This window comes from Eleutherodactylus coqui, chromosome 12 (assembly GCF_035609145.1).
Source record: "Eleutherodactylus coqui strain aEleCoq1 chromosome 12, aEleCoq1.hap1, whole genome shotgun sequence".
Lineage (NCBI taxonomy): Eukaryota > Metazoa > Chordata > Amphibia > Anura > Eleutherodactylidae > Eleutherodactylus > Eleutherodactylus coqui.
Genome location: NC_089848.1, coordinates 61,028,376 through 61,040,833, shown reverse-complemented (window position 1 = coordinate 61,040,833; position 12,458 = coordinate 61,028,376). Strand labels below are relative to the sequence as shown.

The following is a 12,458-nucleotide window of genomic DNA, read 5'->3' as shown; positions in this document are numbered from 1 at the left end:
AAGAACCCCTCTGAGCGCCGGTAAGTCCCATTTTACTCTCTCTATTTAAGATTCGCACATAACTTTCACATCAAGGCGCCGTCCCATTTATTTTTGTTATTAGTATATAAGGCCTCCTTCACAGTTTTTTGTGTGTTTGTTCCATAAAGTATTGATAAGAAGTTGCTTCCAGGCTCAGGTAACATTGTGGAATTTGTTGGTGCTGTTTTATCTCAAACTGAGGTTTTTGGTGGAGAATAAAAATGCCAACCTTATAGCATATTACATTTAATAAAAAGCACCACCAGGCTCGGAAATTCAAGAGAAAGACAAGCACCTTCACAGTAGGGCAGATTTATGTGCGCTGTCTTAGGGACCTTCCACATGGAAGGGATGGAATTACGACGCACGACGCAGCCAAATCCGCAGCTGTGGATTTCCACACCAAAATCTGCAGGTCTAACTGCAGATTTTGATGCAGAATTGCAGGCAGGTTTTAAGCCATTTTTGATTCAACATCAAAATCCGCCAATAGCAGAATTGTAGTAGCGGATTTCTAACATGCAGGAGATGTAATTCCACAATTAAAGTTTTTGGAAAAAGACTCAAGAAATTCTGTAAGACGTTCCTCAGTTAAAAATGCAACAAAATCCGCATCTGCACTGCAACTTGCATACAATTCCATCCCATGTGAGAGGTCCCTAATAGACAATGTAAATGTTACGTTCGTGTGGGCAAATAAGCACTGGCCCCCATGAACGTGACCAAAGGACACAGGTTAGGGAATTGGAACAACTGACATACCGACAGACTGAGGAAAATGACAGAACAGGCATACAAAACACAGAAGAGGAAACTGACCCTGTGCTGAAGGGAAGATGGCGAGATCCTACCTAACAAGCAGAGCAATCGCCTCAATAAAGGCAGCCCCATGCTGGAACCTCAGCCCTGGCTCTCCCAAAATAGGTGGCACACAGAACCAGAACAAGTACGGACAAACCTAATGCACAAACACACTTAGCACACAACCTCGCACACTAAAGCAAGATGGTAAAGCTGAATATAAAAGCAAGGATTAGTTTGTACATTGGCCAATGAACTTAAGCTGCAAGGCCACAATCAAGGCTCTTCATGTCTTGCAGTCCCTACTCTAGCAAGACACAAAACAGGCAGCAAAGGACACAAAACACCCAGCAAGTTGACCAGACACTACACACATAGCAAGCTGCAAGCTGACATGACACATACACAAACCAACCACACTGACAAACACCAGACAGAGGAGATACCAGCTTCCTCTTGCAGAGGGGCAGGAGTATATATATACACATCCAGACGCTAGTGATTGGCTGAACTGAGCTAACCACACCCAGCAGGCAAATTATCCCTCACCTGTGGAGGTGTGCTCCTGGAACCCAGAGTACTACAAGTCCCAGAAGCACAACCTAACAGTAAACTTATGCAAGGCTCTCAGAAGATGCACCTAATTTATCCCCTAGGTGCATTCTGTGTGATATATTTAAACTCTTTTGCCTTCTTTTTGTAATTTCTTTAGTCTTATACTTTAGATGAGCCTTTTGGGCCAAAAATATGGCAAAGATTAACCATAAACAAAGTCAGTTCACCCTCCAGGATGTGAAAAGCAAGGGAATACAGATGCCAGTGCCCAGGGCAGATAGAAGCTGACCCAGATCAGCTTCAATACTGCTGTATACTTACTGGGTAAGTATACAGGACATATGAACAAGAGTTCCTCCAGTCTCAACAAGGTTTAAAATCCAAACATTTACTTGAGCATAAGGTTTTAAAATAGGTTGCATATCCTCAATAAGACAAATCTATATATCAGGACTTCCTGTTCACGTGCCATAGTAATCTGGCACATGCCACTAATACATGGGGTTCAGTTTTTGACTTGACAAAGCCACGTCACCTTTTCTAGACACAATTAAAAAGTATGTAGTAATGCGCATAAATAACTGATAGAGATAATAAATATGGTGCATTGCATGTGTCTCAGTTTTATGGTACATTTAAGCCAAACTTCTGGCACACAGTCATTAGTAAATCTGCCCCATTGTGTGTGGACAGCTTTATAATTTCCTATTGACTACCAGCAAACATCTCACCAATGCTTTAACATCAACCACAGAAAACACTATGAAAACAGCACTAAAACGTGACTTAATGTATGAATCCAGTCTAAGGAAAGTTATGCAACATTTCAGTATAAAGCTTAGTTTCCATTCCTCATCATTTTCAAGATTGTGTTAGAGAATGGAAATCTTCTTGTTTACATCTAGTGGCTAAGTCCCTTAAAATGCAGGACTAACCTCACATGCAGTGCAATCACTGCAGATTTTTGCAGTGCTAGTGAATGAGGTTTAAAAAACAATATTGATACATTACATAAAAGAGCGCGTACTTTGATACATGACACGGACTGTCAAATCCTCAACATGGTCATTATGTGGCAATGATGAAATTCACAGTACTCAATAGCAAAAATCTAGATCTTGCTCACCTACAGGCAGAAGCGTTGAAATTTTAAAAAATACATATTTTGCTACACCCGAGCTAATACATTTTTGAATAACAATAACCACACCTTTTTTTATATATATATATATATATATATATATATAGAGAGAGAGAGAGAGAGAGAGAGAGAGAGAGAGAGAGAGAGATAGATAGATATATCTATAGATATATATACATAGATATATATCTATATATATGGTACATATTATGCAGAGCTTTATAACCCTTTGACAGTATGGTTTCTGTCCCCACTGGGGCTCACGTTTGTTTTTTTTAATTCAGCTATTTGTATGTTTTTAGAGTGTGGAAGGAGGCCGGACCACATGTAGGAAACCCAAGCAAATGCAGGGAGAACATATAAACTTCATCCCAATGTTGTCCTTGGTGGGATTTGAACCCAGGACTCTAGCGATGCAAGACAACAGTACTACCCAGTTCTATAAAAATATTCCAGAGTTTGCTAAAATTATTTCCATTCTGTGCAGTCCATTGTAAGCTGAACAATCTTGTCTCCAGGATGATACTTTCACCTACTGTGCACCTATACAACCTAGCAAGCTATGAGAACTGGAGATTTTATTGCACTGAATTTAGCTCACAGAGTATTGTCTAGGCAGGATACAATTGTAGCAAACTCTCAGGGCTGGATCTGTATGGGTTTTCACCTCTGGATGTAGCAAGAATGTTTTCGTTCACTGACAGTTAACAGAGATCTTGAAAATTGTGATAAATTCAAATACAAAGTATATAGCACAAAGTTGAAGAACTTTTCATTGCATAACACCTGGACACTTCCTAAGGAATCTTTCATATAGGAACAGCGTTACGGAATATGCGCTCATGCTGAATATTCAGCACCAAAACCCACACTGCTAATGTGCGGAAATAAAAAATAACTAAATTCTGATGGTAATTCTGCATCAAAATCTGCAGTTAACAATGTGGATTTGGATGTGGAATTCAGGGTCAGCATATTCCGCAACACTGCTGTGGAATATTGCATCCCTTGCGAAAAGGTCTCTTTCACACAGGACGGAATTTCCACAGGAAGCAGTGCAGATGTTTTTTTTTTTCAATTAGTGCAGATTTTGTTACGTTTTTTAACTGCTGAATGTATTGTACGGGACAACTTGCACAATTATTGCACTTTTTTATGCAGACCGTAATTGAGAAATTAGATCACCTGTATGTTAGAAATCCGCAACAACAATTCCACAAGACTCCCTTAATTCTGCAGCAGAAAGCTTTTCCACTGCGAAATTTAATCTTGCGCTTTTAAGTAAAGACATTTGGATTTTAACAGGTATGGAATTCAAGCACCATGGGGATCACATTGTGACACGAAAAATGTCCACGTGGACTAATTCGGTCTAGTGTGAAAGGTCCCTTAATGATTTGCTACCCTAGTATTCTCCTATGTATAGAACTCTGTTATAGCCCTAATACAATAAATTGATCCTACTTTCCACATTACATTTCCAGAAGCAATGGACATAAGCTAAACATACCCTGATAACAACCTACTTATATTGTAATTAATATAAGACTCACAATAAAGGTCTTCCGTTTTGCTTTTCACTGCTACATTCTCAACACTTGGCATGCCCACGTCAATGTCAGGAGGCTGCAGTCTAATTATATATGTTGCAACCTTCTGTACAATGATTATAGATTGTCTCTAAATTTAGGTGTATAATTGTAATATTCTTATATGCTAGTTTCCTTGGCTATGTTTGTTTACTGTAGAGTCATTATTTTACTGCTTATTTTACTGCTTGATGATTTGTGATTACTATATACTGGTAGCCACATTGCCCTGTGGTTAGAAAGGAGAAAATCAGGCGCTGACTTTTCGATATGGACAGTTAATGGAGAGTTTCTTTTTAAGATTTTATGAGGCTATCTACCGTATGTTGTGTAGTTCTGCTGTCATTTGGTTGTACCGGATCATTCACTCTCTTCACATGAATGTGTCATGTGGGTAGTAGGTAGACACAGATATAGTATCCTATGACAATTTTAATTCTACCTGGAAAATAGCAAACCATGTAGTGTAGTTTCTTTATCGTCTTATTCGTATTCACTTTATGCAGATTTTATTTCCTGAACTTTGCATTCCAAAACTTTTACGACTTGCAATAATAAAACATGTAGACGTGCATTAAAGGAAAATTACACCTACAGTAATCCCCTATCTTGCCATAAAGGCTATTCGGGAAATAATTATGGTGGAGGTCTCCACTCTCCATGATAATTTGACTATCAGTTAATATAAGAAAAAGCAATTGCATTCAACTAATATAACAATTCTCAATTGCTACATTTACAACATATTAAAACAGCCGAAATTGTCGTAATTGTCCGGGATTATATAAAATAAAGATAGTAAATAAATAAAGTTTATGAAAAGTAAATACAATGTATATAAAATAACACCAGCTATAAAAATCCTTATTCCTCAGTCGTTCTTTAACAGATTACTTTAATTTGACTGTGTAATGGGTAGGACCGATGTTGGGTTTAATAATAATAATAATAATCTGTGAGTGTGTAATATCAGAATAACCTGTACGTCATAAAGCAAAATTTCTGCTAAATAATTCCTGCAATTAAAACACTTCTATCAATTTTAATGAAATATTCACTAATGCGCTCAGTGCAAACACTATCTTCCTATGCTTTCACTATGAGGTCAGAAGCCAATAACCTGTCACCTGTCACCATTGTCTCATGGTAATTAGTGCAGCTCTGTCTCTCTCATGTGGTCATTATCATGTCCAAAAAAAACTCCATTGTTTTGCTAAACCTTAATGGACTAAAGGGGAAATGGCCATTAAAAGCATAAAAATGAGCACAGGCTGAATAGATAAGCTTACATTTCTACAGCAAGGATATCACATAGAAAGTACTACAGAATGCCAATGAAATGACTTAATTATTGCCATGGGACTAACAAAATAATTAAAACGATGGAGTAAAGCATTAACCTTAAAAACAGGACCTGTAAAACAGAATTCATTATTAGCTATTAATACTGTTTATAAACCGTATATTACTGATAAGCCACGTCTTAACCCCTGATTGCCAGCTGAGTCAGCAACATACTGAACTGGCACCCAGGAGGTTAAAAGCAGCCATGCATTGCATTCATAAAGCCAGCAGCTGCTGTGTGACAGAGCATCATTTACAATATCTGTGTCTATATAACATATGTCTATGATCCACTGAGGAGTGCATACAATGAATACGGCTTTAAATTGATACAATACAACCCACAACAAGGCATTACCTGCTTATTGTCCATGAATGGCTACAGAGAAAGGAGCCAAGAGTCTGTTGAGTATGACCAGACACCCAGTCTTCTTTCAATAAGGTGCTACAATGACTATAACAGTGAAAATGCACTGTATGTAAAGAAAAGTCTTATTTTGTAACTGTATGTGCTACAGTAAAAATCATGTCTGTGAATTCCATATACTGACTCATTTACATGTGGAGTCACTGATCCTGTGCATGTCCTGTTTACTGCATGTTTCATTTAAATTTCGTTTCATCCCATGCTGTCCTTCTCTACTGTCAGCACTGTTATCATTATTTTGCATGATAGAAGCTCCCAAACTAAATCTTTCCCATTCCCCATATGGCAGAGCTGGAGGTGGTTAAAATACATAACTTGGTCCCCTGGGGAAAAGCAGCATTCATATTTCTGTTCTTATGTTGCTAGTGATTTGTGTGAACCACTTGCCTCCTCTTTATGATGGAAATCTAAATACACTTGGAAAGTCTATAAAAGGAAAACTACAAAAAGGGCACTGACATTAAACCCACAGCTTTACTATGTCAACCCTGCATTTGCAATGTAAAATATGGGACATAATGAAATGAGTCCTTATGGTATTTTTAATAATAGTTTAATATACAATACTACTATAAAGAGATGTTTACAGGGTTGACTTTCCTTTGTAACTATATATATATATATGTGTGTGTATATATATATATATATATATATATATATATACATATATATATATATATATATATATATATATATATATATATATATATATATATATATATACAATACTGCTCAAAGGTTCTAGTCAGGTGTAGACAAAGATGCTGCTGAGATTTTGATCTCGAAATTCATTCTACAGCAGGATAGCGACCCTAAACAAGCAGCCAATGTCATGAACCACTATCTTCCGCTTAAAGAGGAACAAGCCGTCCTGGGGGTGATGATATGGCCCCCACAGAGCCATGGTCTCAACATCATCGAGTCTGTCTGGGATTACATGATAAGACAGAAGGATTTGAGCAACCTGCATCCACAGAAGATCTGTGGTTAGTTCTCCAAGGTGTATGGAAAAACCTCCCTGCCGAGTTGCTTCAAAAACTGTGTGCAAGTGTATCTAGAAGAATTAATCCTATTTACAACGCAAATATTGATTTGATACAGAGTCCTCTTTTGTCCATTCACTTTGATTTCTGTTATTTGTGTGTGTGTGTGTGTATATATATATATATATATATATATATATATATATATATAAAATTAACCGAATGCAAAGTGAATGCATACAGTTTCCCTAGTGCTACAAGGGGTGCAATAGTACAATCTACATAATACACATCATAAATATGATTTTTACCTGAGCTGTGCTGCAGAGCCTGTGACAGAAGCGACAGAGAATGGTTTTGTAGAGATAAAACTACCATATTGATCCAATCCAGTATGCCAGGTATCTGTAAGAAAAAGACAAGATCATGAGTTTTAAAAATGTAGAGTTGGAGAAATTTCAGTGAAGAATACGAAAAAGTTCCCCCAAATATTTCTACTATAGAAAAAAAAAACACAAAAGTTGTGATAAAGTCGCACTAGTGTGGCTGCGGTGAATTATGAATGATGAGTGAATGGATTTCACAACAGTTCTTCAACTTAGAAGTAAAATAGAAAAAATGGGAAAGTTATGAATCCTCTGATGAATTATGCAACAAAGACAAAATAAAGTAAAAGCTTAATTAGCGGGTGCGGGAGCTGGTGAGGGCTATTACTGATCCCTGCGGAGCACTAGGCAGAGGAGAGTGCTGCTGTTTACTCCAGATGCAGATGTGTGTTCACACTTTGTGCATCCTCCTGTTCATCAGTCAGTCCATAAAGCATTAGCTCGGGCTTCTCTTTCATCTTGTAGGTGGCGGACGTTCTATTTATCCGGCAGCAGCAGCAGCAATCAATGAGTGGCGTCAGCAGAGGTTCTGTAATGACGATTGCACCATTAAGGATGACAGCTTAGAAGAAGAGGGCAATGGTGATCCCTCCCAGAGCCAGTCCAGCACAGGAGAGTGCAGGCAGCACAGGGTCATCATCTGTATCTCTCTATCTAGTCCTGCCTGGCTCACACTCACACACACCATGGAAGCCAGAAAGGACATGGTCATGTTCCTGGAGGGAGGACAACTTGGCACTCTAGTTGGCAAGAGAATGTCTAATTTGTCGGACACAGTGGGAAGCCCCATTCAGGAGCCGCAGGAGAAAATGATTTCAAGAAGCTGCTTGAGCCCTAGATCTGGCCCCTTGGTGGCATCCAGGCAGAGGGCAGAGGAGGAGGTGGAGGTGGTATCAGGGACCGATCCAGACAGCAGGTCATCTGCAGCGCTGCTACACCCCTCACCCCATCCGGATCTCCTATCAGCCAAGGGGCATCACAGCAGCTCGGACACAGAGTCAGATTTTTACGAGGAGATTGAAGTGAGCTGCACCCCGGACTGCACCTCTGCCAGCTCAGACTACCAGCACAGCAAAGGTACCATCGTGAATGCCCGGGCAAAGCTTAAGGCTGGCACAGCATGCTGCATCAAGCTTACCTTGCTTGTATACCGTAGACTGCATCTGACTCAAGCGATCTATCTATCTATCTATCTATCTATCTCATATCTATCTATCTATTATATCTATCTATCTATCTATCTATCTATCTATCTATCTATCTATCTATCTATCTATCTATCAAATTGTACATTTTTACAGTCCAGTGCTGATAGATAGATAGATAGATAGATAGATAATCATATTTTAACAGTTCTATGTCGATTCTTTCCACAGTTTAAATATTTACAGCATAGTTGTATCTGAATTTACCTTTTTATATATATTGACTTATTACGTATTTCTTTTTACTATATATCAATGTGTATCATTTACATTTCGTGCAGTGGCTGTCACTCCAGTGTAATTGTTTGACTTGCTTGCACCCACTATCATTTTTCATGTCATAGTCATCCATTTTACTATTGCCTGATGTTATGCTGCTCTGCTATCATTCATTGCTGTGTAGTTTATGAAATAATATGTAGCACTCAGGGACCTGGCTCGTATCACACTCAATGGTCTCTCTAGGGAGCTTAACACCTTTCTTTGGACTCAAGATCAAAGATTGTGCAGAGGAAGCTTGTCTGGGACATTGTCTATAGGTGACCATAAAGACAATGAGATGAGAGCTGGGGGCTCCAGGCTGCTGTAATACTTTACATGTCCTTCACAGACTCCACTCATCTTCTCACTTTCACTAGTAGCCGGCGCCAGCAAGGAAATCGTTTTTGGGATGTTAAATAAAAACTTTGGTGTTATTGACAAAAGCCCAGGATGCATTTGAAAGGCGAAGATTCAGAGATCTTCCTATGCATGTCTGTTGAGAAGAGCAAGTAAACCTTTTGCACTGCAGGAGATGATAGATAGATAGATAGATAGATAGATAGATAGATAATACATTTCTATCACCAGCTATTATAGGACACATATTAATACGGGGTATTGATACCTTTACAGTAATAAACTACTTATAATGTATTAATATGTAACTCGAAGAAGAATTCAATCGTTGACTTCTAGCAAACAGGCTGAGAAAAGTACAATTGGAAACATCTTCTCTGTGTTATCATATAAGCTGAGTCTATTCTGTCAACCACTACCATATTTAAATCCCTACATTCTATGTTGTACCCAATGAAATCAATGCTATAGTCTAAGCTCAGATCTGTTACTACTGATTTTACTGCTATTATTAATAAGAAACATCATCATAATATTAATAAGCTTGCTTATATTTTTCCGACAATGTTACTAATATTAACATTTTTAACCATCACCAGCATTACTCTTTCTCGATTATCTTTACTATGCCGATTGTCCAATATAATGCACATCACTTCTCATTACAAGAGATCCATGTTATTTTCCATTATCGTTAATTTATTAGCAAGCACATAGACTACGGCCGGCTGGGCTGTGAAATTGGAACATGCACGCTAATTTAGGGGTTACAACCAATAATGGTCAGTGGTTGTACTCAGAGATCGGTGTGACGGATAGACCTGTCATTGTCTAGCAATCTGCAGGCACAAGCTATATTTCCATTGCCAGTTTGGCTACCAGATAGTCATGTCAGTTCTGACATGACTTTATACGTCTATTTTGTTTTTATTATTTCTGTTCATTGCATGCAGCTGTACATGTAGTGCCATAATACCTGGGCACTATATATGCCATCTGTTTACATTTGCACTTGCATTTGGATGACTTGGCTCTTCATGTTGTGATTCCATTAAGGTGCTGGATAAACAGACAGAGGGGTGGCAGTGACTGTAACATAATGTCCTGTGTTTGACTTGTGTGTGCAGGTCACTGTTCTGAGGCCATGGGTGGCAGTCCTGTGAATGGAAGCGATTCATCAAAGGCAAGTGGTGGATCTCAAAGCTCCTTGTCCTGTTCTGGGGACCAGATGCGCAGATACAGAACAGCTTTTACCAGGGAGCAGATTGCACGTCTGGAGAAGGAGTTCTACAGGGAGAACTATGTGTCCAGGCCCAGGAGATGTGAACTGGCTGCAGCTCTTAACCTGCCAGAGACCACTATCAAGGTATATGGAGTTGTTATAGTAATGACATCACTGACATACAGATAAAGGGCTTGAGTATATTCCAGAGCACAATTCCTACAGTTTATCATCTATTGTTATCTGTAAACAGCCATTTTAGGCTGAATGTAGGGTTCTTTCAGAAGTTCAGAATAATATTACTACTTTCTATTATTTGTCTCCAGTTTTATGAATCTGAAGATATGGTGTTTTTTAATTTTTCGGTTTTCAATGGGTTTAATGCTGCATTTATTCTCAACACAACATTTATAGGTCACTTATCTTCAACATGACCTTTGTTTCGCTTTGAATAGGTGCACAAAGCTTTTGTCATATTAGATAATGATTTGCTAAGTCTAAATACTTGCAATGTTTCTTTTACATTAAATGTGGCTATTCTTCTATTTTCAGGTTTGGTTCCAGAACAGAAGGATGAAGGATAAACGTCAACGTCTGGCAATGACCTGGCCACACCCTGCAGATCCAGCATTTTATACTTACATGATGAGCCATGCAGCAGCCACTGGCAATCTACCTTATCCTTTTCCATCTCACCTACCTCTTCCTTACTACTCTCACATGGGTATTGGTACCACTACAGCTTCAGCTGCCACCCCCTTTAGCTCCCCACTGAGACCGCTGGACACCTTCAGAGTCCTCTCTCATCCTTACCCAAGGCCAGAACTGTTATGTGCATTTCGGCATCCTTCTATTTATGCCACCCCTGCACATGGACTTACTGCTGGTGGCACCCCCTGTTCCTGCTTGGCATGCCACTCCACTTCTAATGGGCTGACACAAAGGTCTACAGCATCTGACTTTAACTGCTCGTCGTCTTCAAGATCAGATTCTTTTCTCACTTTCACCCCATCAGTTCTGAGTAAATCCTCCATTCCATTAGACCAGAGAGAAGAAGTACCACTGACCAGATAAAAACTGATGCCTTCTCTTGCACATACTCCTTCCTCAGCTACTTCCTATTCATGTCTTAAAATGCACCTATTCAGGAGGTGACATTACTGAACTTATCAGGGCATCAGGTTTCCTCTCTATGAAAAAAAACTATTATCCTAGAAGAGAAAGGACTATACAGGATGACCATTTTTAGGCATTGTCACAACCTTTGTCAGTGACAACATGGAGGACGTATGTAGATTAGGATTACCAGTCTGGAATACTTGAATGCTATGTTAACACAGAACAAAAGGTCATTTGCAATCATTTTCATTCCAAATGTCTGAAGTGAAATGTTTTCTTTGCAGCAGCTCACAGTATTATAGCAATCACCTTCTGCAGTGCATACAAACCACACACTTTATTGTGGAGGAGTGTTTCTTTGGAAATGTCACAGTCTATATATTTCCTTATCACTTTTATAGATTTTTTGTATTTTTGGTAGAACCGGACACTGAGCTTTGGTTAAGTCTGAGTGGGAATGCCAATGGTTTATCCTCAGCTGCTGAAAAGTGCACACACTGATTAAATTATCAAGTGATGTATATGTAAGGGCGAATTTTCTGAATGTATAATAATTTCCTCAACGTGCAAACCTTCTGCCAGATCTTAACAAGCCGCATAGGGAAAGGATTAGGTAGCCAGATCTCTACAGACTGCAGCCACCTCTCTGCAAATGAGTGCAGAATACTACGAGGACTTTCTATCTAATAAGCTGTGGACAAAGCTTCATTTTCATGGCTTGTGTTTTTTTGTTTTATTTTTTTGATTTATTTGCTTTTCCATACTTGATTTTCAGGGATTTTTTTTAGTTTACATGTCTTTTGTTTATCGTTATTTATATTTGCTTTGGTTGCACATGTAGGCTGCATTGAAAATGTCTACCTGGATTTCAGTCTACTGTTAGGCTTTATTGGAAATATTTTTCAGAACCGGGTTGGATATTTCATTGCAATTAATGTCTTTTTTGAAGATGATTTTGACAAGTTCAAAATAATGAAATAATATTAATAAGAACAACATCATGAAACATTGTTACATTAATCTGTTACAAATCGCAATAAAAGAATC

The 12,458-nt window shown here is 38.6% G+C and overlaps 1 protein-coding gene and 1 long non-coding RNA gene across 2 annotated transcripts in view; one reads left to right on the top strand and one right to left on the bottom strand.

The window, feature by feature from the left end:
* LOC136587186 (uncharacterized) overlaps nucleotides 1-7,946 on the bottom strand; it is a 26,554-nt gene extending 18,608 nt beyond the window's left edge. Inside the window, exons 1-2 of the long non-coding RNA XR_010787432.1 lie at nucleotides 7,620-7,946; nucleotides 7,173-7,266 (exon numbers count right to left, since the gene is read on the bottom strand). This is a non-coding gene — a long non-coding RNA (uncharacterized lncRNA). The remainder of the gene's footprint in view (nucleotides 1-7,172; nucleotides 7,267-7,619) is intronic.
* Nucleotides 7,734-12,458, top strand: EVX1 (even-skipped homeobox 1). Its single transcript, XM_066585723.1, has 3 exons — nucleotides 7,734-8,324; nucleotides 10,198-10,436; nucleotides 10,845-12,458. Exons 1-3 carry the CDS (start codon nucleotides 7,934-7,936, stop codon nucleotides 11,364-11,366), a joined length of 1,152 nt encoding a protein of 383 aa, XP_066441820.1. The 5' UTR covers nucleotides 7,734-7,933; the 3' UTR covers nucleotides 11,367-12,458.